This window comes from Gobio gobio (assembly GCF_949357685.1).
Source record: "Gobio gobio genome assembly, chromosome: 22".
In the NCBI taxonomy this organism is placed as follows: domain Eukaryota; kingdom Metazoa; phylum Chordata; class Actinopteri; order Cypriniformes; family Gobionidae; genus Gobio; species Gobio gobio.
Genome location: NC_137118.1, coordinates 4,932,774 through 4,958,980, shown reverse-complemented (window position 1 = coordinate 4,958,980; position 26,207 = coordinate 4,932,774). Strand labels below are relative to the sequence as shown.

The 26,207-nt window shown below is 38.3% G+C and overlaps 1 protein-coding gene across 1 annotated transcript in view; it reads right to left on the bottom strand.

Moving 5' to 3' along the window:
* The window catches only part of opcml (opioid binding protein/cell adhesion molecule-like), a 253,293-nt gene extending 227,767 nt beyond the window's left edge, over positions 1-25,526 (bottom strand). Inside the window, exon 1 of the mRNA XM_079804866.1 lies at positions 25,242-25,526. Within this exon, the coding sequence (XP_079660992.1) occupies positions 25,242-25,302 (61 nt within the window). The 5' untranslated portion in view covers positions 25,303-25,526. The remainder of the gene's footprint in view (positions 1-25,241) is intronic.
* Between the last annotated feature and the right edge of the window lie 681 nt (positions 25,527-26,207).

Genomic DNA, 26,207 nt, shown 5'->3' with positions numbered 1-26,207 from the left:
AGGCCTGTGTCTACAGAGGGAAAAAGATGCTGGTGTAGAAATGATGGTGTATCCTCCTCCAATCAAGTCAAATTTCTCACAACGAGGTCAGGAGTTAAACGTGTCGGCTCTAACTGCCTCGGTTTAGGTAGTTACGCTCTGCCTTCTGTCTGCAGGCTGTTTGGAGAACAATGTCGCGTCCCTTTCACAGCCCTCTCTCTACAGGCCCATCTGCTCTGGCACGCCATGTTCAGCTCGAAAAATACTCAATCTACGGTTGCACTTTTTCTGCAGAATTTTGTCTTTTTGCCATGTCTCTGGAGGGTTGTAAAAGGTGGTGGATAGACCAACATAAAACACCACAAGACAATAGGCAATATCAAAACTCCTTTAGTGGCAGTATTTCTAGATCAGTGGTTCTCAACTGGTTGGTCACGGGTCTGTTCTTTGTAGGGATGGGCAACAGTGGTCGAGTAATCGAGTACTCGAACGTGACAGCGATCATCGATCATGAGAACGATGATCGCCCTGAAAAAAATATATTTGTCTCTTTTTTTATTGGTTATTGCATCGTTTTGGTTAGCGTTTTACAGCACGCCTCCAGACCGCGGCGAAATAAAGGCGTGCACTGCAGTGATGTCTGGAATCATGAGATCATTAAATGGTTAGTGCAAGATGTGCAGCGCCAATCTGTCATAGCCTACATAGCATTATAATGAAAACACGATGGAAATTAGAATGCTGTAAATGATCTGTGCTGATCCACAGAGAAACTAGCGAGAACACTCAGACTAGCGCGTGAAGTTCATGTGCGCATTCGCGTCCTTATCTGCAGATGCACGTTGTAAGATACTTTTATGTTGTCTATATCTGATTAATCTAATATAAGAAGCGTTTGGTTGAGCTTAATAAGCTAGAAAAGCGCTGCCGTTATACCGGCTGTTGTTCATTCTCTTCAGTTTCAGCTCAAACGCATATTTCATGCTCGACATTATGGTTTAGAGACAGTCATATTCTTTTCAGATAGGCTATTTCTTTCTCAGAATCATTGATATTAGTAATGGAGCACTGCTATACTGTTCTCGTATTTTTTAACAGTAGACCTAGTTTATTTAAAGTTGGTTTTTCGCTATGAGTTCGAAAACGCGCAGTGATGTCTGTAACGCTCGATCATGAATAATAAAATGAAGTGCATGATGTGCAGAGTCAATCTGTCAAAGCATTATAATGAGAACAGGATTTTAATAAAATGTTTCTGTGTGCTTTCGTTGTCCGTGTATCAGCGTTGTTAAGGGAAGAGCGCATTCAAAATGTTCCGTTTCAAACCCTTCGGCTGTAAAATCTAGCACGCTGAAGTTCACGTGCGCATTCACGTCCTTTTGTGTTGATTTATGTCGTTATAGGTTCATAATAATCTCATATTAATATTGATATAGGGTGCGTTTGGTTGAGTTTATTAACCAGCTAGCAAGCTCTGCAGGGTGGTGTTATTTCACAGTTTCAGCTCAAAGGCAATGCTCGATATTACTGACTTGGTTATTTGAGACGGTCATTTTATAAAGATGTTTCTTTTTCAAAGACATTTATGCATCATAATCTAGCAGTTATTTTTTGTTTTATATGTTCATGTTTTCATATACCCGTTTTCATGTCACGTTTGTATTTGTCAACAACCATTTTCATAACAGTATTTTCATTATCTCAATGACGGACATGCCCCGCCCCCTGCACATGCCCCGCCCCCAATTACTCGAGTACTCGTTTTTGAGACCTATCGATGATCGAAATGAGAAATTGACAAAAATGCCCATCCCTAGTTCTTTGAGGGTCGCAACAGGGAAAAACTACTCTAAATGCAGATAATCAACTACAATAGTTATGATAGCAAAATAAATTGGCTTATCAACTTAAAAACGAAGGAAAAAAAACACTGTATTTTTTGTTAATGGTGTCAAAGGCAGTGCAACCATTCAAACAACATAACCATGTACAGTATAACTATATCTTGGTTCTAATAAGTTACACATGAATTTGCACCAAGTCAAATTAGACAAATAGCAACAAAGAGAGATTACATTTGTTATACATTTCATCTTAAATCAAATTTATTTGTATGGCATTTAAAATGATTGATTTATTGACAAAACATTGATTTTAGATATTTATTTTTAATGTATTTAGACAAAATAGTCCCACTTATCAGTTATTGCCAATAAGACGAAAATAACCATTTTAATTAATTTAATATGAGTGGATTTCTAAACAAAATGCAAGGTAATGCGGGGCTCTACATAGCGACCATTTAGGGCGCATTTGCGCCTGAAAATTACTGCGTGCGACTGTGAAAAAATATTTAGGCGAGTGACCCAATCGATTCTCATGAATAGATGTATAATACAATCGGAATAAAAACTACAACTGCCAAAGTGCATCAACACTGACTGAGCAAGTTACGTTTCGTTCTGCGATCGACTGCTGGCCATGCCATCTGTCAGCAGAGCATGTGCAAAAAACGTGTGCGACGGACTACCCTTCACAGATTGTTTACAGGTGAAACGGGTGTGACGCGGCCATGTGCACTTACCAGACGCCTCGCGCTGATGTTTCTTTGCAGCCAAATCCAAATGAACTAGAAATACCACATTTGGAGTATCATAAACAAGGTCGGAAATTAACGGGGGCTTGGGGCAAAAATGCCACCAAAAATGAATTAATAAATAATAATTTAAAAAAGCCCCAGTATGAGTTCTTGATTTAATCTTTATCAGCTGCAGACTTTTCTCAACTTTTCTCGTGTATAAAAATTACTAGATGTATACATGAGTGAGTACATCATAAATCCATTTTCCAGACCGTGTTTTTATCTTACCCTGAAACACTACAGTACACATATAATAAGTGTTTATATTCTGACTATTTTATTCCAGTTTGGTTCGCAGTGCTGCGGAGGAGCACAGTCCCTGTGTGACTCGCCATAGACACAAACAGAGAGAAGTAGCTCCGGCTGCAATGTTCTTCCGCAAGACGCATGCAGTTCTGTATTAGCGCCAGAGTTACGGACTGCTATTGCTCCGAGTTGGCATGATTGCAAATGTTGTACTGACCTTGTACAAAAGTCCAATAGACAAGCTGATGTTAAGTAACAATGTTTTATCCACAATACTGTTTATTTCGTGAAAATCAAAGTCAAAACTACACCAGACCTGTTGCACATCTCCAAGCGGTTCGATTCGAATGAATCTGCGTTTGAACGATTGATTGAATGAATGACTCCGACATAGACTTGACGCCACCTACTGGCGGTTTTATTTTCATATTTATACTTTGCTTTAACTTTTTATTTAAAATATCAAACTTTTAAAGTTTAACTTGTACATAACCCATTTCTGAATTCAAAAACTTATATTTAAAACATTCATACAACATTATTTACCCATGAGCTGCATTAAACAGTACTTCAGATAGAGCTGTTGTGCCACTTCTACACTGCAAAGATGGATCTTTTGATGCTGATTTAATTAGATTGGTAACGGTCTGATTGTGTCTTATTGCTCTAACTGAATTTATTGTTTAAATTAACATTTTAAAAACAACTTTTCTATTTTAATTGAAGAAATTGACAAGATGATCCATATATTTAATAAGATTAGAAAACATTGCTCTTATAATGGTAAAAATGCCCCTGGACATTAATTTAAAGGGACAAAGATAGTCCTGTAATGGGAAAGTTATAATTGGAATGCATGTTATTGATCAGAAAGTGCCCCTAAATTTTTGACTGTGCTCCTAATTTTTTTAAATTAGGAGAACAAGTGCTCCTCAAGAAAAATGTTAACATAGAGCCCTGTAATGGAGTATTAGCTGCAAGCAGAAATTGTCGGGACCAAGCACAACAGATGCAAACAAGCTAGCACAACAGTAATAATGAGTAAATAAAGACATTTGGAGACAGAAAGGTCTGCCCTGAAACTTTTTGAGTACCTTCAGGGCATGGTGCCAAAGACACATACGAGTTTTGTAACGATATGCCAATGTGTTCGTTAAACATAGCAATATACAAAACCATTGCAGTTACAGCTTTGGATCTTTTTTGTCATTTTGTAACTAAAATTATCAAAGTGAGTCAACCAAATCCAAAGTTATATGCATGTGAACATTTGATTTTACCACTAGGTGGTGCTGGCACAAAACTTCTCAGGCTCCTTCAAGGCATTGTGAAGATGACCCATATTGAGTTTCATAACGATACGGTAACGTGTACTTCACAGCCAATTTGTTTGTTCCAATGCTAATGCAATCATAAAATACCGCATTTTACTACAACATTCAAAATGGCCAGTATGGGAAAATTGGATGTCATTCAACTCAGCATGTCGAATCTAACAAGACCATTTTATGATTTTGTGCATTATGATGTTATAAGCAAAAAAAAAAGTGCATCTCTGGACCAGTAGGTGGCGCTGCGCCGAAATGCATAATGTAGCCTCTGGTCATGCTAGTGATGACATGTCCCAACTTTGGTCAGAATTCGATAAAGCGTTGCGGAGATACAGCCATACATCTATTTTCGCAAACGCGATATAAAATTAGTTTGCGCATTATTCAGAAACAATTTGATGAATCAATTTAAATTCCATAACTTTTTCTCGCCATGTTCTGAAGATGGTGTAATTCAATTTTCGTGAAAATCGATAAATAGGAGTAGGAAAATGGCAATCGAATCAGCTTGAGCCAAGGAATCAGGAGAAAATAATTTTGTTTCAAAAGTTACAAGCATAAACGTGAGTGCAACTTCTGACAGTTGGTGGCACTAGAGGGATTGAGTTAAAGACTCCAAATTTGCTATGGTGACAGTGCAGACTGTCCTTTATCAGTGTGCCAAATTTGCAAGCGGTTCTATGGGCTGCCAAAGACTTAAGGGCGGATGAAGAAGAAGAAATGAAAGAAGAATAAGAACGCCAACGGATACAATAGATGCCTGCGCACCTTTGGCGCTTGGCCCCTAAAAATTAGACCCATTAAATATGCCATATGGGTTTATGTACAAACTGTATTCCGATAAAAAAAGAAGTTTAGATTACATTAATATACAGTGATTGCTGACAGAGATCCAAGCTATAAATCAGGTGAGATGAGACACACTCCAGTCTCCTGGCAGCAGAAGCATGTGGTCACTTTATGCATGGTGCCATCAAGAGTGATGAGAAAAGATAACTTCATTATTTGAATGGCATGAGACATGCAAGCCACCTGGAGTCAAATCGTCCTTGTTGATGCCACACGGTGTGGGTACTGTGTGAATGTGTGCAGTGGTCCATGATTTAGCCACTCATTAGATGGGTGGTTTGGCAGATCGAGGTATTTGCATGCACTCTGTCCTGCTGTGTAATTCGAGGACGTAATTGGTGCTGGTGGATTCTCTGAACTCTATCCTGAGAAGTCATCTTTTCCACTAGCTTACAATCAAGCGCCAATACCAATAGTCTGCAATAGTTGAGAGCATCTGCTTGAAACAACCACAAAAAGTTTGCAAAAAAAATTTTTTTTTGGTCGAAATCTAATTTAGTGCAAGGCTGAGGGGTCGATGGTTTGGACTGGGGTTAAGTGTTTTGCTCAAGGTCACAACCAGCCCAGGTCTTGAACCGCTATCCGCAGGCTTTCACTTCAGGTGTTTTTCCTCAAGGCTCTGAGTCTCCACAAAACAGCTTCACAGTTGTCTTGTAATCTGTCAGATTTGAGCTCAGCTATCAAAACACAACATAACGACAGCGTCAGCGTCTTTTCACTGAGAGACTCACAAACATGACATTTTTCGACAAGACACACGAGTCTGAGGATGCCTAAAGCACTTCAGATTCAGCATGAAATGGTGGTCTGTCGTACATTTCATGCAAACTCACTCTCTCACGGCACATTAAAGAAGTTCTTCAGCTTTCAAAAAGCAGAAGAAAACACTTTATATATCTCTCTTTGTTGTCAACAGCTGTGTCAATATTCAGGGCTTGACTTTAACACCCGCCAACCTGCCATTTGCGGGTGGATTTCAGCTGTGGCGTGTAACACAGTCACTCCCACTAACCACTTTGGCGGGTTGAATTTTATTGTAGTCTTTTCAAAAGGCATCTATTATAATCACGTTGCGCATTATAACCAATCACACTTGATTGTGTTGAGCTTATGAATGCAATGTCTAATAATCAGAGGTGTTCAGATTAGCCAGAGTTTTGTTCAGAGCGCTCTCACTCACTGAAATCTGCACTCGGAGCTCAAAGATGTGTGCGATGTACACAGGAGTTCATTCATCATACAGGATTGACTGTATTTGTTCTATTTCAGCAGCGAAAATGGTTTCAAACAAAGATCCCAGCAGAACCAGAGCACATCTGATGGGACTGGCATTGCTTGACGTTGGACGTTCGGTATTCGCAAATTTAAGGACGTCTCTAAATTCACATTCGACATTGTTATACACGTTTCTAACTTCAAAAGCACTTGAACAGAATGACTTACAGTCATAAAACCAACTGTAAAGTGTTCATAGGTGTCACCTTTTAGATTTTTTATATTTAATCAAATAAACTGTCAAATCACATGAAAATATGGATATGCATTTCACTAGGCTACTGTATGGGCTCATATCATAGATTGCTTCATAGCTTATAGAACACTGATGAGAATTTTGCTTGAGAATAAATTATATTTAAACCAAAAAAATCTTGTTTTTTCAGCAACTGTTAGTGTTTCTCTGTCTTACACACAACCTTATCAGAGCTAAATAGGCCAAATTGATGACCTGCCATGTTATACATTTCAAGTAGACTTGATTTGGTTGTGCACTAGTGTTGTCATAAGTACCAACCGCGATACCAAGTCGGTACTGAAATTTAAAAAAAGTGACGCTTTGAGCGCTGTTGAGCTGGAATCATAAACACCTCTGACTGGCCATTGTGCTCATGCGCTCATCCGATGTGTCTGTGATTGGCTACAATGATCAACGCACGGGAGCGTTTGAAAGTGTTTTGAAAGCGGGAGCAGGAGCATCTGAAAGCACTAGCAGGCGTCGACCAGCGGACCAGTAGGCTGATATACGCCTGCATTCAAACGCTCCGTGTGTATCTGTGTAAGCGCACTGTGAAAAGTGTCACTGATGTATATTTACAACATGTTTTTGAAGCGCTGGTCATTGTAGCCAATCACAGACATATTTGATGAGCACATGGCCAGTAGGGCTGCACGATTTGGGGAAAATATCTAATTGCGATTATTCTGGTTAAAATTGCGATTTAAAATGTGATTTTTACAAATGAAAAGTGTATATAACAACATTTTGTGTTTATATATTAATATGACTAATAATAATTATTATAATTATTATTATTGCCAAATGAAAAATTAGAAATATTACTATTACAATAACATTTTCATTATTAAAATGTTAAAATAGAGCATTTAAGAATAAATATAACAGTATAATAATAATTATATTTTACAGAAAACTTATTTAACAAAAAAAATGATGGGTTACCTGTTAATATGCAGACAGCCTATGACTAAAACTCATTAGAAAGGTCTAAGGATTTATTGTGAAATTATTAATATAAAATCTGTGCTTTTTATCTCTGATATCAATTTCTTAAAGTCTATGTCTTTAATATGAAATATGCATCCACTGTGGGGATTAAAACTCCTGTACATTGAAGAAAAATACATGGATTGTCACATACATTTATTTAGAAGTATTATTTTTCTTATTTTCTACCCAAAAGTTTCATTCATACTGGAAGCCAGAGGGCGCCCTCGAGCAGAAACTCCACATACGCCTCAGAGAAGTAATCGTTTTCAGGAAATCCCTAATGTGAAGCTCACGCTGCAGGCTGAATAAAACAAAGATAGAAACGCTTTGACTGATTAATAAACATGAAGATAATACTTCTGTGACAAGATATGGTGTATTTGAGCTCTTCAAGTCTTCTCAGGTATTTTCATAATAATAAAGTATGCAGTGCTGATTGACATTTTATGATAAGAAGCCACATCAGCTCGACTGACGATATGAATTGAATTAAAACCTGTTATTAAGCGTATTTTGTTGGACAACAGGTTTATGAACGCTTCGCATTACTAGTTTGTGAAGATCTTTGACACGTGTTGTTTTTTCAAACGCACATTATAATAAGCGACTCAAACTCGCGGTGCTTTCAGGCGGAGCAGCGTTTACTCCTGATCACAGAGACGCTCTTCACTGACACACTGTACATATATTTATTTCATTAAAATCGCAGCCTTTGTGCTTTCATAATCGCACATAACCCAAACCGTGATTGCGGTTCGAGCCCTAATGGCCAGGAAGAAGTGTTTACGATTCTGCTCAACAGCGCTCAAAGCGACACATTTTTTTTAATTTCAGAACCGAGTTGGTATCGCAGTCAGTACTTTCCACAACACTAGTCATTTACATATAGCCAACATCAAATTTCCCAACATCATTTTGGCCAGTAACTGTGGAAAAGCACTAGCCACAGTGCCTGGTGAAGCCCTGCGTACATATGTCTAAGAATTTGTAAATAGAATGTAAAGAAAATTACCAGTAACTTTTACAATAAGTTTAAGGATATTTCATTCATGTTGAAAACATTTTAAGTAATTTTTTGTTACTTTTGTACAATTGTTGCACCATGTTGGGCAACCCCTTGATGTCCAAAGTAAGATATGCTAAAGAAAAACCAATATATAACACCACTGGTACAGAGTTTTTCCATTGCATAATAAAGCATGCATAGGTTACAAGTGGACACGTACTGTAGGTGGAAGAAGCAAACCAATGAGATGAACTCAATGTAACATGAATTCCCAGTATATGCTAGTCCAAACACAGTCTATTTGACTTACATTACGAAAGTTCCCATAACACCCAAGCGCTGTGCACATTTAAAATTCCTCTTGAATCCTATTCTAAATGCTCTGTGCCTCCCATGCACTCATAGTACATTCTTTTTGAGTCGTATATATTTTTTTCTGTTATATCTCGCTACAGCTCAGAGAAAGAAACAGCTGCGAACATGAATGCAGAGGTCGGGCAGACCTTCCTCACAGCCATTTTGCTTGTTCCAACCGAGTTACTGTCTTAAGGCAATTTTAGTTGAATAGTGAATAGTGAATAGTCTCTTTTTATTTGTCCAGCCTAATGAATCAATGCTTTTCCAAAGCATTGGCAGCACGCTAGAGCTGGCGGTGCAATACCAGTGACCCTGACGCGAGTCGGGCAAGGTCTTCAGTCAGAGGTCTTTGCAGGTATCCGTCCAGCATAATTAATCAAACCATTCCTGATAACACAACTACACAACTAGGGAAACAACATAATGTGTGGTTTAAACCAGGGTTTTTCAAACTTTATGATGCCAAGGACCCCCAATATGATGAAACTTTTATGAGGGACCCCCATGTATTTTTTTTTATGTATGAAAAACATTAAAAGTTTCCAAACTTAAATTGGCTATATTTAAAGGGATAGTTCACCAAAAAATGAAAATTATCCCATAATTTACTCATTCTCAAGTCATCTTAGGTGTATATGACATTGTTCTTTCAGACAGATGCAATGAGAGTTATATCAAATATGTCCCGGCTCTCCCAAGCTTTATAATGGTAAAATTTGGCAAAAATTTGAAGTCCATAAAAGTGCATCCATCCATCCATCATAAAAGTGCCCCACACGGCTTCGGGGGTCTTCGGGCCTTCTGAAGTGAATCGATGGTGTGTGTAAGAAAAATATCCATAATATTAAAAAATTCTGAGGAGTATGTAGGCTATACAGCAAGACACATTTAGATATGAAACAGTTAGAACGTTTGTTAGACTTTTATTCTCTGCAATTTTCTGGGGACCCCTTAGAACCTTCTGGAGGACCCCTGGGGGTCCCCGGACCCCAGTTTAAAAACCCCTGGTTTAAACAACCCAGCCTGCATGGAAACCATTTTGGAGTATTGCAGATGCAGTTGAGGTGTTGAAAAATCGAACATGCATGGCCTCATTATGTCACAGAAACTCACTTTTCCAATTCACATTAATTAAAAGGAAAATTCGGATTCAGAGCAAGTAGCGCGCCCCAGCTACAGCGCATTTTCCTTCCCCGAGGGGACGCGACGCAAAGAGAGCTGACTGACATGCTGCATGTGTTTCCCTGCTGCTTGAAATGATGAACAAGGCCACAGCTTTAAATTCGTAAAGTACAGATCGCTTTGCGCTTACTCAAAGATTGCACATTAAAATACGTTTTTGCCTCGTTTCAACAAGCATTTTGAGAGAAAGGCAAAATGCAATTCCCTCCGCTTGAGCACCTCTGCCTCGTTACGCATTCACCAGGCATATTGAGCTATGGAAATAATAAAAGAGATCTGAGGACCTTTAGTTGAACACGGTGTGTCTAAAATCCTAATTCAAATACAGATTACTTGAACATTTCTTTTCCACATGCTTTACTCCGGCTATATAAGAGAGTAAATATTTGAATGGTTTGTTAAAGGTGAACGACACAGATATTTATGTATGGCTTAGTGTGCATTTGTTGTTTCATTTGAATGGGCACTGACATACAAACAGAGCATTTAGTGGATAGAATCAGCTATTCTGTAACAGCCGTAGGGCAGACAGGGGTCAGGCACTTTGTTGAAGACAGAGGACTAGTATGAGAAATTTTTTTTCTTCAACTGGCTGATTTAAACACTGTCAGCACTTCAGCAGCGCTGAAGATCAAATAAATGACCTTTCCAGCACTGGGCTCCATCATCACAGTGGTTCTACAGTAGACACTGATCATGTGACCCTAATAGCTCATTCCCCTCTTCAACCCTCCCGGCAGACATAAGACAGTGTGTCGATCAATAGTTTCTATGTGTATTTATGTTGTTCTCCACAGCGGCAGCGTTTTTCATGAAAACAACCTCAGTCAATGATTGACTTATCAGTATTTACATGAGTACAATCAGTTTGAGAGTTAGGTTGAACATCTGGATGCTCCTGAACTTGGACAAAAAAAATCATTCCCTTAGTAGGCAGACGTGTTTGCAGATTGAGAGGTTGGTGGGAAAATGACACTTCAATTCGGAATTGAACAGCATCCGCCTGTAACTTAGGGATTCGTACAGTTCCATCGCTGCATACAGATGGTGCTAACAAGATCTTAGTCTGATTATCATATGGTGAATTTGGGAGTTTGGAAAATGTTTCATTCCGCGCAGCAATAATGTTGCGATGCAAAATTAATCAACATATGCTCTTGATAAGATAGGAGAGAGGAAAGGAAGTGGAAAAGGGGGGAAAAGAAAGGAAATAGAAAAAAGGAAAAGCATGAAAGAGAGTGGAATACAGAAATGGAAAAACAGAAATAGAAAAAGATGGGAAAGGGAAAGGAAAAAGAAAGAAAATCAAAAGTAAAATAGGATAAGAAACAAAAAGGAACAGGAAAAAATATATTAAATAGAAAAGGGGGAAAAGGTAGAGACATAATTGAAAAACTGTAAAAAGGATAAGGAAAGATGTGTACATACACTATACTGCCAAAAGTGTTGGGACGCCTGCCTTTACATGCATATGAACTTTAATGACATCCCATTCTTAATCCGTGGGGTTTAAAGGGTTAGTTCATCCAAAAATGAAAATTCGCCCATGATTTACTCACCCTCAAGCCATCCTGGGTGTTTATGACATTCTTCTTTCAGACGAACACAATCAGAGTTATATTAAAAATGCCCTGGCTCTATAAAGCTTTATAATGGCAGTGAATTGTTGTCTCGTTTTTGAAATCCATAAAAGTGCATCTATCCATCATAAAACTGCTCCATACAGCTCTTAAAACTTTATAGCCTAAAATACCTAGCTTCCGGCGGAAAGCAGTACACAATTCGACTTACGGCAAAAGTCTAACCCCTGACGCGATGTACAGGAACATCTCAAGCTTTGATGCCTCTCGTGGATAGAGCTGGACAACAAACTCAAGCCCCTCTTCTCTTATATCGAAATCCTCTGTCATTTCTCTTTAAAAAAAAAATCTCGTTTTAGACTCGTTTTGCGTTCGTCAATACGCATGCGTCAAGGGTTCAGTCCGCCAGAAGTTACTAATTTTAGTCTATAAAGTTTAACATTTTTCTTACACAAATGTGCCACTTCGCTTCAGAAGGCCTTTATTAACCCCCCAGAGCCGTGTGGAGCAGTTATATGATGGATAGATGCACTTTTATGGACTTCAAAAACGAGACAACAATTCACTGCCATTATAAAGCTTGGATTAGCCAGGACATTTTTAATATAACAATGTATTCGTATGCAAGAAAAATGTCATATACACCTAGGATGACTTGAAGGTGAGTAAATCATGGGTGAATTTTCATTTTGGGGTGAACTAACCCGTTAATATGGAGTTTGACGGCAGAGTTTCTTTCACTGGAACTAAGGGGCTAAACCCAACCCCTGAAGCCCACACCATAATCCCCCTCCACCAAACTTTAATGAGAAGGCCTGGCTCTCAGTCTCTGCTCTAATTCATCCCAAAGCTGATCTATCGGGTTGAGGTCAGGACTCTGTGCAGGCCAGTCAAGTTCCTCCACACCAAACTCACTCATCCATGTCTTTATGGAGCGACGTTTTGTGCACTGGTCAGTCATGTTGGGACAAGAAGGGGCCATCCCCAAACTGTTCCCACAAAGTTTGGAGCATGAAATTGTCCAAAATGTCTTGGTATGCTGAAGCATTAAGAGTTCCTTTCACTGGAACTAAGGGGCCAAGCCCAACCCCTGAAAAACAAGCCCACACCATAACCCCCCCTCCACCAAACTTTACACTTGACACAATGTAGTCGGGCAAGTCCCGTTCTCCTGGCAACCGCCAAACCCAGACTCGTCCATCGGTTTACCAGCCAGAGAAGCGTGATTGGTCACTCCAGAGAACACGTCTCCACTGCTCTAGAGTCCAGTGGCGGCTTGCTTTACCCCACTGCATCCGACCTATCACGGCACCACGCTTGAGTTCACTGAGCTCCTGAGAGCGACCCATTCTTTCACAAATGTTTGTAGAAGCGTCTGCATGCCTAGTGCTTGATTTACACACCTGTGGCCATGGAAGTGATTGAACACCTGAATTCAATGATTTGGAGGGGTGTCCCAATACTTTTGGCATATATAGGGAACAGGAAATGGAAACCAAACAAAAGAGGAAGAGAGAAAATGGCAAAAAGGGAAAATAGGGAAAGAAAAGGAAAGACAGTGAAAGAAAACAAAATGAAAGAATCCTCTGAATGGGAAGATAACTGTTCATAATTGCTAATACATTACTGTGTTTTAAAAGAAAAGTGTGTGAAATTCGGGGGCAACAATCTGACCTACATCCCTTGTGATTAGACTGTGAAATCAAGCAATGAATGAGTTGAATCTTAATTAAGTGTAGGACATTAAGAGTAGCATTTTACAAGCTGTATTTCATAAACTGAGACAAAGAAAAACAGCATTATAGCAATCCCCTGACAAAGCAACAGATGACATGACTGCATTTGTGCCTCATTATATAGTGATTGTTCAGGGCTAAAACAAAACCAAACAAAAAGGAGCCAATGACATTGCCCGCTGGAAGATGTTCCTTTTTAGAACTATGACATCAAATGTTGTGCAGATTGCCCTGGAAAAATAGCTTTCCTCCAATCACAACGGCCTTTTGTGTAGTCTCTCTGACAGAATACCCAAGAGCCATGAAACACTAAATGCAAACTGACAGCTGTAGGAATAAAGGATCAGCTGCATTCACTGATTGGGCTAAAACTGACCTCTCTTTTTCGTTTATTCACTTAACAGTGCACGACTATAGAAAAAATGCTTCCATGCACATAATGGCAGTAAAAGAAACAAACATTATGGTCAAAAGAGGCATGATCTATGGAGATTGCCCAAGAGCACATGAGCACCAAACGGGTGTGTTACTGTAGACTTGGAATTAACCTCCTTTCCCCGTTGTTAAATTCACGGTTAAATTCATCTCTTTTATTTCATATTTTTGTCAGACATAGGAGAGAAAGAGAGATTTCTGGAGAGATGTTGCACGTCCAGATTCTGTGTCTTCTCTGATTCTCTGGACAAATGAGTTGTTTTTTATGCACCCAGAAGAACACATGGTTTCCATTTAAACGGAATGTATAGCGAATTGTTAACATATGCACTGAAACATGCACACATTTGTGCATGCAGCCTACAGTCTAGCTCTCCCATTCCTCTCTAACACACATGTAGGCAAGCACACAATGATTATAAATGATCATGAATGCTAATAATAATACAGAAATATTAAATGATTATGAATACTAATGAAAAGTAATATTTAATAGTACAATTTAATCTAAAGTTGCTCAAAAAAGAAAGAAAATTATTAACATAAGATAAGCTGTATCAATTCTACATAAAGGCAAACAGACACATATATATGCAGATAAAAAAAAAGAAATATATTAAAAAATATATAATTTAAAAAGTAATAAAATATTTTCCATACAGCGAGAATGCATAACTTAAACATTATTTTTTAAAACATATTTTAGCTAACATTTAAAGAATATGTTAATATAATCATTTAATATTTTCTCTCATTCCTTTTTCTATATATTAATTATACAAAGCTATAAAAAATTATACCAACTATGTCAAACTGATCAAATATAAAGACTAAATTCACACGGTCAGTCTAAAAATGATTGTGTTTCTGATTGGAATTTGACCCAAAAAGATTGACTGTCCACATTGTGTATCGCAAGTCCGATTTGTGTCCCATTTTTCCGGAATATCTGCATAGATTTTTATGGTAATGACGTTGTGTTGGTAGCTATACGCCAAAAACAACAGCAGCAACATGGAGGTGTTTGCAATACAGATGTTCTCGGTCTTATTTACAACATGACAATGTGTATCCGCCGCGCTGGTCTACTACCCCACATGAAAAATACTATAGTATATTATAGTAAAATTACAGAAAAATTACTCTAGTAAATACTATAGTGTTTTTGAACCATACTAGTATATTGTAGTATATTATAGTATTTACTACACTTTGTTAATTTACTGTAGTATATTTACTATAGTACGGTTCAAAAACACTATAGTATTTACTAGAGTAATTTTACTATAATATACTATAGTATTTTTTCATGTGATGTCCGGCACTTTGCAACAACACAATCTTGTTTTTGCTGGGAGAAAGCCACATGGGATATCAGATCAGAGCAGTCACTGATTTCCAGAAATGTGAATGGGGTTTCAATGCGTTTCTGGTGATTTTTTTGCCATTCACATTCGAAATCTGAACAACCCCAAATTGGGTTGTTTTTAACCCAGTATTTTTGAAACTTCGCAACTTAAAACGTATGTTCTATATAGTATGAATATGTAGCCTGACGTCGTCATACTCAGATTCTAGTCAGAATATGAGTCTGCTCCTGCTCCATTGGGCTGTGATTATGGGGTGTTTCAACCAAACCAGGAAAGAAAATTCCTCTGCACTCAATTGGATGGACCTACAACCAATCAAATTAACGCATGGTTGTCAACAGAACTCATCTGCACACATGTTGGAAGTAGAAGATGAAGAGGAGTGTAAACGATCTTTGCCGGTGTTGTAAAAATATTTTTTTTTACAGGATACACGGTGTACTTACCAACAACAACAGAAATAGTAAAGGTGAATGCATAAACAAACAAGTTCTCCGTTTAGGATTAGAACTCAACAATACAGCAAAATCGTATTAAAACGGTTGGAATGCGACCTGCCCATTTTACCCAAGCGCTCTTTGGTGACGTGAATCTGTCCATCATTGTATAAAGCCCGCCCTGACAATTTGATTGGTCTGAACAGCTCTGGTTCGAGCATAGTTGCTCCACAACAGATTGTGGGCGGGGCTAAGTTTGGCTGACATCCAGGCTAATGAATATGTGTATAATGAATGAATTCTGGATGTCTGTACATCATGTTGAAATTGTCATTTGACGAACACCGTCAGTTGCGTCGCTTCACCTCCATTCACAATCCTCTCCCATGAGCTAGCCTGATAAGCCAGACCCACATCAAGATGATTGTTTTGTTCAATGTTCACATCAAGATGATTGTTCAATGATTGCCCATTGGCAGGGCTCAATCCGAGGGGCGGGATAGGATAGCGCTACAACCAACCAGAGCAACGAAGACTACTCGGCTAACATACTTTTGTTTGTTTACTTTAAAGTATGAAAGAAGGCATATTCGGATACAACAAAAGAAATCTCAGATGTCACTGAACGACCAGCTGTAGCTTTTTGTTAACATATGGAAAAGCTGCAGCTGAGGAATGCCTGAGGGCTACATGTGTGGACAGCTTGTAAGCCTTAACCAGACCTACAAATTAATTCAACATCAAATTTAACAACCCTCAATATGAGAATAAATTGATGGTGGCAAATGCATAATGAATTTTATTGAAATATGCCAGGAGAAATAAACACATCAGCAACAACAAGGTGACTTTCATGGTGTTCGTGTCCATGCAATGATTTTAATCAGCATGTCTAAATCGTTGTGGTTTAATATGATTTTTAATAGAACTTACAGAGAGACTTTTGCACGGTCTTTGTGGGTGAAATATCAGTTGACAGAAATGGCTAAATATTTGCAGGCCGCATGCAAGTATTTAATCTGGCAACCGCTGGTTTCTTCATTCCAGTGCCAGAGACCCAAAATCTCTTGCCGTCCTTGAATTCTGACCTACGCAGCAGATGTTTTAAAACAGAAACTTACACTGCAAAAATCATTTTCATAACTCATAAAATTAAACACACCAAATTATGCTTTTTTCTTTGAAAATAAGACCAATATATCGCAAAATACAGTGTAGAGCTAATGTTTATTTTGTTCTATATGCATTTCTCTGTATTAGTCGCTTTTGCCTATGATTCAGGAGTATTAACTAAACATGAAAAGCATTTTGCGATAATAAAGTACAGTGGTAAAGTGTCTACCACCATGCTTCCTTCTGTTGAATTGGCTTATCTGTATGGAGCTAAACTTGTGAAAATCTGGAGAGGCAGAAAACAGGAAGCCACACACTGGGTGCATTATCTGAAAACAATTCTTCAAAATTGCTTTAACCTCCACAAGAGCAGAAACTGTCCAGCCCAAGCTGTGGCCTACTGAGTAGATTGGGCACCAAATGACCAGAGCCCAACAAACCATGCCACTCTTGAAGGGCGCGGGCTCTCGTGATGGCATATGGACACCAGGCTCTGCGGCAAGCCAGCCTGCCTCATCCCCCTCCCCTCCACGCCTGGACGGTGCAAGGATGAGTGAACAAATGTTTATCTGTCTATAGTAGGTATGAGGCTGGGACAATGTTATTTGCCTTTTTTTTTGCTGAGCTTTTCGAATTGCCACATAAAACATACATGCACATGCAAGGTTGAGTCAGAGAAGAGGAAGGAATGAATCTGTCATGAGGCACTCACCACCTCTGGCAAGGTCACACAAACATTATTTTAAATGACAGCCCAGTAGAACGGGGGCATTAGACAACACTCTCAGAGAATACCAACTACCCCAGAGGATGTCCTCGCATGACAGACCCAGCATGTGTTTGGAGCACATACCACAGAAAATACAGAAAGGTAATATCAAATGTAACTGCACATAAAAAAAAAGTGCTTTTAATTTTTACATTTTTTTATTCAATTAAATAATTTGGAAAAGTAGGCTTAGTGTTAAAAGGCTTCAAAGTTATCAATAAATCTATTTTATAGTGATGTTATATCTAAAACCGTGTTCTGTTCTTTATACAGCTTTGAATACTAAACCAGTACTAAACTACTGTCCTCTAGTGTTTTATAAATTATTAAAAAATGTAATTAAAATAAAGAAATAATTTGAAAAAGTAGGCTTAGTGTTAAAATGCTTTAAAATTATCAATAAAATATACATACAATTAAATAAAATATAAATACAAAAATAAAAATTAATAAAATAAAAATAAAACAAATAGTTTGGAAATGCAGGCTTAGTGTTAAAATGCTTCAAAGTAATCACTAAAATTTTAATAAAAAATGTAAATAAAACATAAAAAAATACAAATGAATACAATTAAAGGGGTACTTCAGCGCTGGGAAGATGAATGTGTATTAAAAATGGGTAATTTATGTAGTAGAAATGTGAAATTGTTTTTGAATTTGGTGCCTTCTGGACTGACAAAAGACATGTGGATGAAAGACACCAACTCCCAGAATGCACTTGCTTCGCTGCCCAACGAGGCCACTCCCAAAGCCACGGCCACTGGTTATCACTTGCCCACCATGACACCGCCCCCACCGTCGCTTTGATATTCATAATAATACAATCATTTCGTACAGTTAGAGAACAGACACTACAATTAAAAACTGAACGTGTCTTTTCAATAAAGTGTGAGCAGTGTTGGGCACGTTACTCTAAAAAAGTAATTAGTTATAGTTACTAGTTACTTCTTACAAATAGTAACTGAGTTACATCATTATAAAAGTAACTAGTTACCAGTGAAAGTAACTACTGTGTTACATTTTTTTTTTTTTTTTAATGTTCAAATAATGAATGAATTGGACACTAAATAGAATAAATTATTATAAAACATTGTACATTAATGTACACTATTGTAATGTTGCTGTGGGACAATGTGAGAAACACGTATCAAATTCAATACATTATTGTATATTATCAGTAGGCCTACTATAGTGTAAATATTATGTAAATATTATCAGTAGGCCTGCTATAGTGTAAATATTGTGTAAATAGTATCAGTACTATACTACTCCTTTGGTAGTGGAGCTCACGTTATCCCCTGGGTTTTTAGCCACTAATGTTGTGGCGGCATGTGATGATGTGAGGCGCTTAATTAGTTTAGAAGGCTGTGTTTTGAAATCGGTCATCACTATATAAGTCGTTATTTAGGGGGTTTTTTTGTGCACAAAAACTGTTCTCGTCGCTTCATGAAGTTATTGTAGAGCCACTGTAGTGAGATGGACTTTGTAACGACATCTTTAGTACCTTTTATGGGTCTTGAGATTGTAAAGTGTGCATTGTGCCAATGCAGGCCTTTCAGAGCCATCAGATTTCAACTAAAATATCTTCATTTGTGTTCCGAAGATGAACGGAGGTCTTATGGGTGTCCAACGACATGAGGGTAAGTAATTAATGACAAGACTTTCATTTTTGGGTGAACTAACCCTTTAACAACAAATGTGTTTATGATTTTAGAGATAAATAACTAGGGAGTCTCTATCCCCGTTAGCCCTCATGGTCCTGTAAGTGTGAACACAAGTGTGCCGCACACGTCCTGAAAAGAAGGCAAAACATTTTGATCACCCGCCCTCTCCATGTAATCAAATGGGACACAAGCACACAACTAAAAATTTCAATTACACTTGTTTCTGTCATTTTAGGCATGTTCAAATGTTCGTTTTTCTAACAGGTTTGGTTTTAGTTAGCTATTTGATGCTATACAAACTGAGTGTAATGTTATGATTGACAGCTGTGCTTGCGATCGAGTTTGCAGGAGCGAGACCTTGATACCATGGCTCCGAATGACATAAACGGCAATGACCGTTTCTGGGATATTTTGGCTTCTTTTTTGTACAGTGGACAGAAGTGGAAAAACATCCATCTTTTTTTTTTTTTTAAGAGCAATGCTCATTCAAAGTGATCACAGCTTTTATTTTACAGTGCATCCATGATCTCTCACACACTTTCTTACACTTATTCACTTCACTGTCGTGGAAACTGGAACAGTAAGAACGCGTATGTGTCCTTTAGCTGCCAGTTTGATTAATAGATCTATTAATAATCAAAACTTGCAATGAGAAGCCCTGCAAGAGCTGCAAAACATTTAGCATAGTTTACAGTGTCATTGAGGAGTCGTTTGGTCATCAGTGTCACAGACTTTCCACAAAGTTTTGACCACGCAGATGACTCTGAATCAAACCGAGTGTAAAAGCTTGGTTTTATTTGAAGTTCTGATCGAGGTCTTGTCATCTGCACCATCGCAGAAACCGTAATCTGCATTTTGTTTACTCCATAAATATATTACCATCAGCCTCCATCAGAACGATTCTGTAAGATGTTTCTGAGTGCCTGAAAGATGTTATTTCAAGGCTCATTATGCCTCCAAAGGCTGAGGGAGCACACACAAGTTTCCAGAAGCACTGAGCTGTCAATCACAATGAATTACTTATATTGTTTACAGCTGACAATAAATCTATTGTTTCTGTGGGCGGAACAATCTCACTGGTCTGAAAGTTACAACATGGATGATGTAACCCTTTCAAAAATGACACTTTAATGGGGCCATCAAAGTTTTATATGGAGACTTTGAAAATGTCATGCTTCAAGTGCCAACACTTTTAGGCAGATAATGGTTTTGAGATGGTCGAATTCTGTCTCAATTATTGAGGGATGTACGCTGGTATATTAATATGGCTTCTGTTAAAGTTGTAGACCACATCTGTAATGATGACATTCGGAAATGGTATGGTGTGGCCTTAAAGGGTTAGTTCAGACAAAAATGAAAATTCTGTCATTAATTACTTAACCTCAAGTCGTTCGACACCCGTAAGACCTCCGTTCATCTTCAGAACACAAATGAAGATATTTTAGTTGAAATCTGATGGCTCTGACTCACTGATTCATAACCCTTCGAAGCTTCATGATGCTGTGTTTTGAAATCGTCATCACTATATAAGTCGTTATTTAGGGGTTTTTTTGCGCACAAAAACTATTCTCGCCGATTCATAAAGTTATTGTAGAACCACTGTAGTGAGATGGACTTTGTAACGACGTCATTAGTACCTTTTAAGGGTCTTGAGAGTGAACCGTTCATTGTGCCAATGGAGGCCTTTCTGAGCCATCAGATTTACACTAAAATATCTTCATTTGTGTTCCGAAGATGAACGGAGGTCTGACGGGTGTCGAACGACATGAGGGTAAGTAATTAATGACCGAATTTTCATTTTTGGGTGAACTAACCCTTTAATATCTACATGGTATGTCCATGTCTTGTGTGCCGACCATACAACGCTTGGCAAAATTGTCTTTCAGCTGGAAGTCATCAGAAAGCGAGCAAAGCAGCGGTGGATCGACACGCAGCACAACGATCTCAAGCTTACCGGTTTGGATCCTGATCAAGCTGACAATCGCATCAAATGCCACCAGCAATCCAGAAAAGCGGACCCTGCTACTATGCGGGATAAACACTGAAGAAAGAGAGAGAGTCAAAGTTGTAGAATACCACAGACCTGACAAATCATGGTGGAGTGACTAGAACTGATGGCTAAAAGAGGCAGACTAAGCAGACAAATCTAATCTTTCAGATGCAAAGTGGTCTGAAAGTGTGGATTGGGGTGAAAAAAATGTAATGTTCTTATGACGTCACCCTATTTTTGCTCTGCGCATGCCATCAAAGAACAGCGAAAGAGATTCGTGAAGCTATTCCACCAATGACAATGAAGACGTCTTTTACGTGTTCATTCTGACACCTTCAGTTCAGCTAATGCTCACAAATCCGTGTTTTATAACAGTAAAAGGTCTTGTCATGTAATATTGTGATGATAAAACTGCTAAAAAGATACAGACCCTATAGTATAGGCTTATGTCAGTTTATTCTTGCACGTTGTATTAAGCAGTGCATAAAGAATTGAATGAAAAGTGTTTCTTTTGCAACATGAAAACATCTGTGGCTGGCTGCATAAACTGCTAAGACTAGTCTTTGTCTTTTAGGCTGTTCACAACTTTAAGTCAATTACATAAAAAAATGGTCTGTGTCAGTGTGTTTGACAAAATATTCTCAGTGATCTGTTAAAGCCAGTCACAGGTGGAGTCTAACACACCTAATAACATCATCTCAGAGCTGATTGGCTGACGACACCACAAGAACACAGTGACTATCCTGAGCTGTGACATCAATGGCAGCAGAGAGAGAAAATAAGTTCATTACATCCTTTTAAGAGCCCTCATAAATAAATAAATAAATAAATATGGTCACACTTTAGTTTAGGGTCCAATTCTCACTATTAACTATGACTTTTGCCTCAGTAAACTACTAATTATTGTTTATTAATAGTTAGTAAGGTAGTTATGTTTAGGTATTGGGTAGGATTAAGGGATGTAGAATATAGTCATGCAGAATAAGGCATTAATTTGTGCTTTTAAGAACTAATAAACAGCCAATATTCTATTCATGCTAATAAGCAACTGGTTAATAGTGAGAAATGGACCCTTAACTAAAGTGTTACCATAAATATTATTAAACATAATTATTCAAATAAATTAGACACATATATCCACACATCCATCCATACACACATCCATACATACATACATCCACACATCCATACATCCACACATCCATACATCCACACATCCACACATCCATACATACATCCACACACACATCCACACATCCACACATCCACACATCCACACATCCACACATCCACACATCCACACATCCACACATCCACACATCCACACATCCACACATACACACATACACACATACACACATACACACATACACACATACACACATCCACACATCCACACATACATACATCCACACACACATCCATACATACATACATACACACATCCATACATCCACACATACACACATACACACATACACACATCCACACATCCACACATACACACATACATACATCCACACACACATCCATACATACATACATACATACACACATCCATACATCCACACATACATACATACATTCATCCACACATCCATACATCCATACATACATACATACATACATCCACACATCCATACATACATACATACATTCATCCACAAATCCATACATACATACATACATACATACATCCACACATCCATACATACATGCATCCATCCATACATCCATCCATACATACATTCATACATACGTGCATGCATACATCCATTCATCCATACATCCACACATCCATACATACATACATACATCCACACATCCATACATCCATCCATACATGCATACACACATACATACATCCATACATACATCCATACATACATACATGCATACGTACATCCATACGTGCATGCATCCATCCACGCATGCATACATACATCCACGCATGCATACATCCACATATACATACATACATACATACATGCATCCACACATCCATACATCCATACATCCACACATCCACACATCCATACACACATACAAACATCCATCCATACATGCATGCATACATACATCCACACATCCATACATGCATACACACATACAAACATCCATCCATACATGCATGCATACATACATACATACATACATACATGCATACATACATCCATACGTGCATGCATCCACGCATGCATACATACACACACGCACACATACATGCATACATACATCCACGCATGCATACATCCACATATACATACATACATACATGCATGCATACATACATCCATCCATACATCCATACCATTCATCCATGCATACATACATACATACGCTAGGGCTGCACAGTTCATCGAATTTCAAATCGTGATTACAATTTTACAATTATGAATGCACAATTACAACACAAAAAAACAAAAACAAAACTTGTATACTTCCATTATTCTGTCTGCTTAAGATGTGTTTTTTTCTTTCTACAGGTTATCTTAAGGGTTTTCTCCATAACATTATAATACCATGCATATTTTTATTTTTTATTATAAAGAAACCAAACCAATATATAGTTGACATTTGAGGCTTAATACTATAGAAAAGCAATAAACCTTTTTTCAGGAAGAAAAAAAAATATATGACATTTGCTTCAAAAAAATGGAATAAAACCATTCAAAACATCATTCAATGTAAATTGGGATAATCTGAATTTATAATCGCAATTTCAGTTTCAAGGGAATAATCAACAATTATGTTTGTCATAATCGTGCCGACCTAACACACACACACACACATACACAAACATTCATCCATACATACATACATAGCAGTTTACTGTGTTAAAAGGGTCATGCTAACCTATCAAGCTCAGGTCTTTTTTAATTTTTAAAGTTTAATTTTAATTTTGAAAGTTCAGAATTCAAAATTGTGACTTTTAATGCTCCAAGTGTTTTTAAATGATTATTACATTTATGTATTTTCTTGGTTCCCGTTGATTATGAAATTAAATCACAGCTCAAGGCCTAACTGTGATCAAACAGGGGCTGCCCTTTGATGGTTGGCCAACACATTTCGGCAGTTTGCTAATTGAGTCAAAGCAAACAACCACCTGCGATTAAAAGTATCAAACCGGTGGCTCCAGCCCTGAAGTATTTACCTCTCTAAACCACTAGCTGAGTCTATTAATTAGGCAACCTGGAAGGAAAAGGTAATTTATTCAATCATGTGACGCAGCACATACAGAGTGAGCGTTGTGAATGGAGTATAGCGACCCTGACAGAAGGACTTTTTTGTTACCCTCTCAGAAAGTCTTTATTTGTTAGTTTTTAAATGTTGCAATCACTACTGCAATTCTGAAAGAGGTGACTGCAATGAGAGAAATCAAAATTGAGTATTGATCTGTGTATGCGTTTCTGTGCGAATGCAGTGTCAGAGAATTTCAGGTTTAAATTTCAACTATTGTGAGCACGACTCCTATTCATGCTTTTTTTATTTGGTTATTTGCTTGAAATGCTTTGCCTCAGGTAACCTGTAGATAAACTCGCACTACAATGACTTTGAATTATAAAGCATGCAATGTGCCCTCACGTCACTCACAAACAAATCCTCTGTGTAAAAAAAGCGCTTTCCTCTACATCAAAAGTACAGATAGTAAACAAAAAGGACATTTCAATATCTGCAATATAAGCTTATCAAAATGCCACAAGAGCACTCCTCGTCCTCTGATATGACTCATGGAAGCGAGTAAACGGTGTCTGCGTGATGTCTTGTGCTTACTCCGTTCAGTTTGTCCCCACTGTCATTCTCCATTAGTCTACCTGGAGTGAGTTTCGACAGTCCTCCGGGATGTCCCTCGGGTGAAAAAACCCTCACGCCGCACGCAACCTCTGAAGCATTCTGCACGGCACACTTCTCGCAACTTTGATCACATTTGAAATGCACCACGCTCAACGGATACTTGCCTACTTACTGAAACACAACATCCCTCCCCCGGTTTAAGCAAATATCACCATCTCCCAGCTTCAGCATGCATACAACGGATGAAAACAGTACCTGGATACACAAGCAAAGCAATCAGCCACACCGTGAAGATGAAGCAGGCAGGATTGCACATTCTTCAAACTGTTCTCTGGATGCAGCAGCTGGGATTTCTTCCTTTCCTTTTGCTTTCCTGCACAGAAACACAACCACCTGTGTTCTGTTTGCTGTTTCTTTGATCACTGGGTAATTACAGCAGAGAACGGCTTATTTTCACCCTTGGATGGGCATGGAGTGGAGTGGAGGCAATTTAAATCCAGCACAAGTTAAAGCGGCAGAGAGACTGAGCTCCCATTGATTATTTTCATAAGAGGAGCGCGCTCAGCAGGCTGGCGGAAGGGAACGCCCCGCCCCCTCTGAGCTCTGATTGGCCGGGACTCTTGGCTGTCTGTCAGTGAGGGGTGACTCTCTTTCATGCTTCGACTGGACCACTAATACAAAGCTCTGCAAGATGAGAGAACGACGAGACGAGCAGCATCTTCAATAAAACTGGCGGCCAGCCTCCTAATATTTGGTCTGTCACCACAAACTGACAGACACGTCTGGAATTGCTCTGTTCCCTTATATTACGTTGCTTCTATTTAAAGATCATGCCTTTCGTATTTGTGTAATTGCCTGCTGTCAACACTGAGTATTGGGTCCATGCCAAGACGCTGAAGTCCCTTCGACGTGATAGTCATCACTACTCTGACAAAACTCTCAAGGTGACCTTGGGCAGCTTCTGCAAATCTCTAGCGGCAAAGATTAACAGTGCGCATCTCATCCATCCTAAATGCTTCTGAATAAACAGATTTAATAATTGTTCAATTATGTTATGTAAAAAAATTCTTCAAGAACGTCAATCACCATACAGTATCTGTACAGTGACTCCCTAGACCACCAAAACTACATCAAAGTCAAGCACAATGAAAAACAATATCATGCAGTCTACTAAAAATGACTTCAAAATGAGTGTTTAATTAGTCGTTGTATTATTTGTTT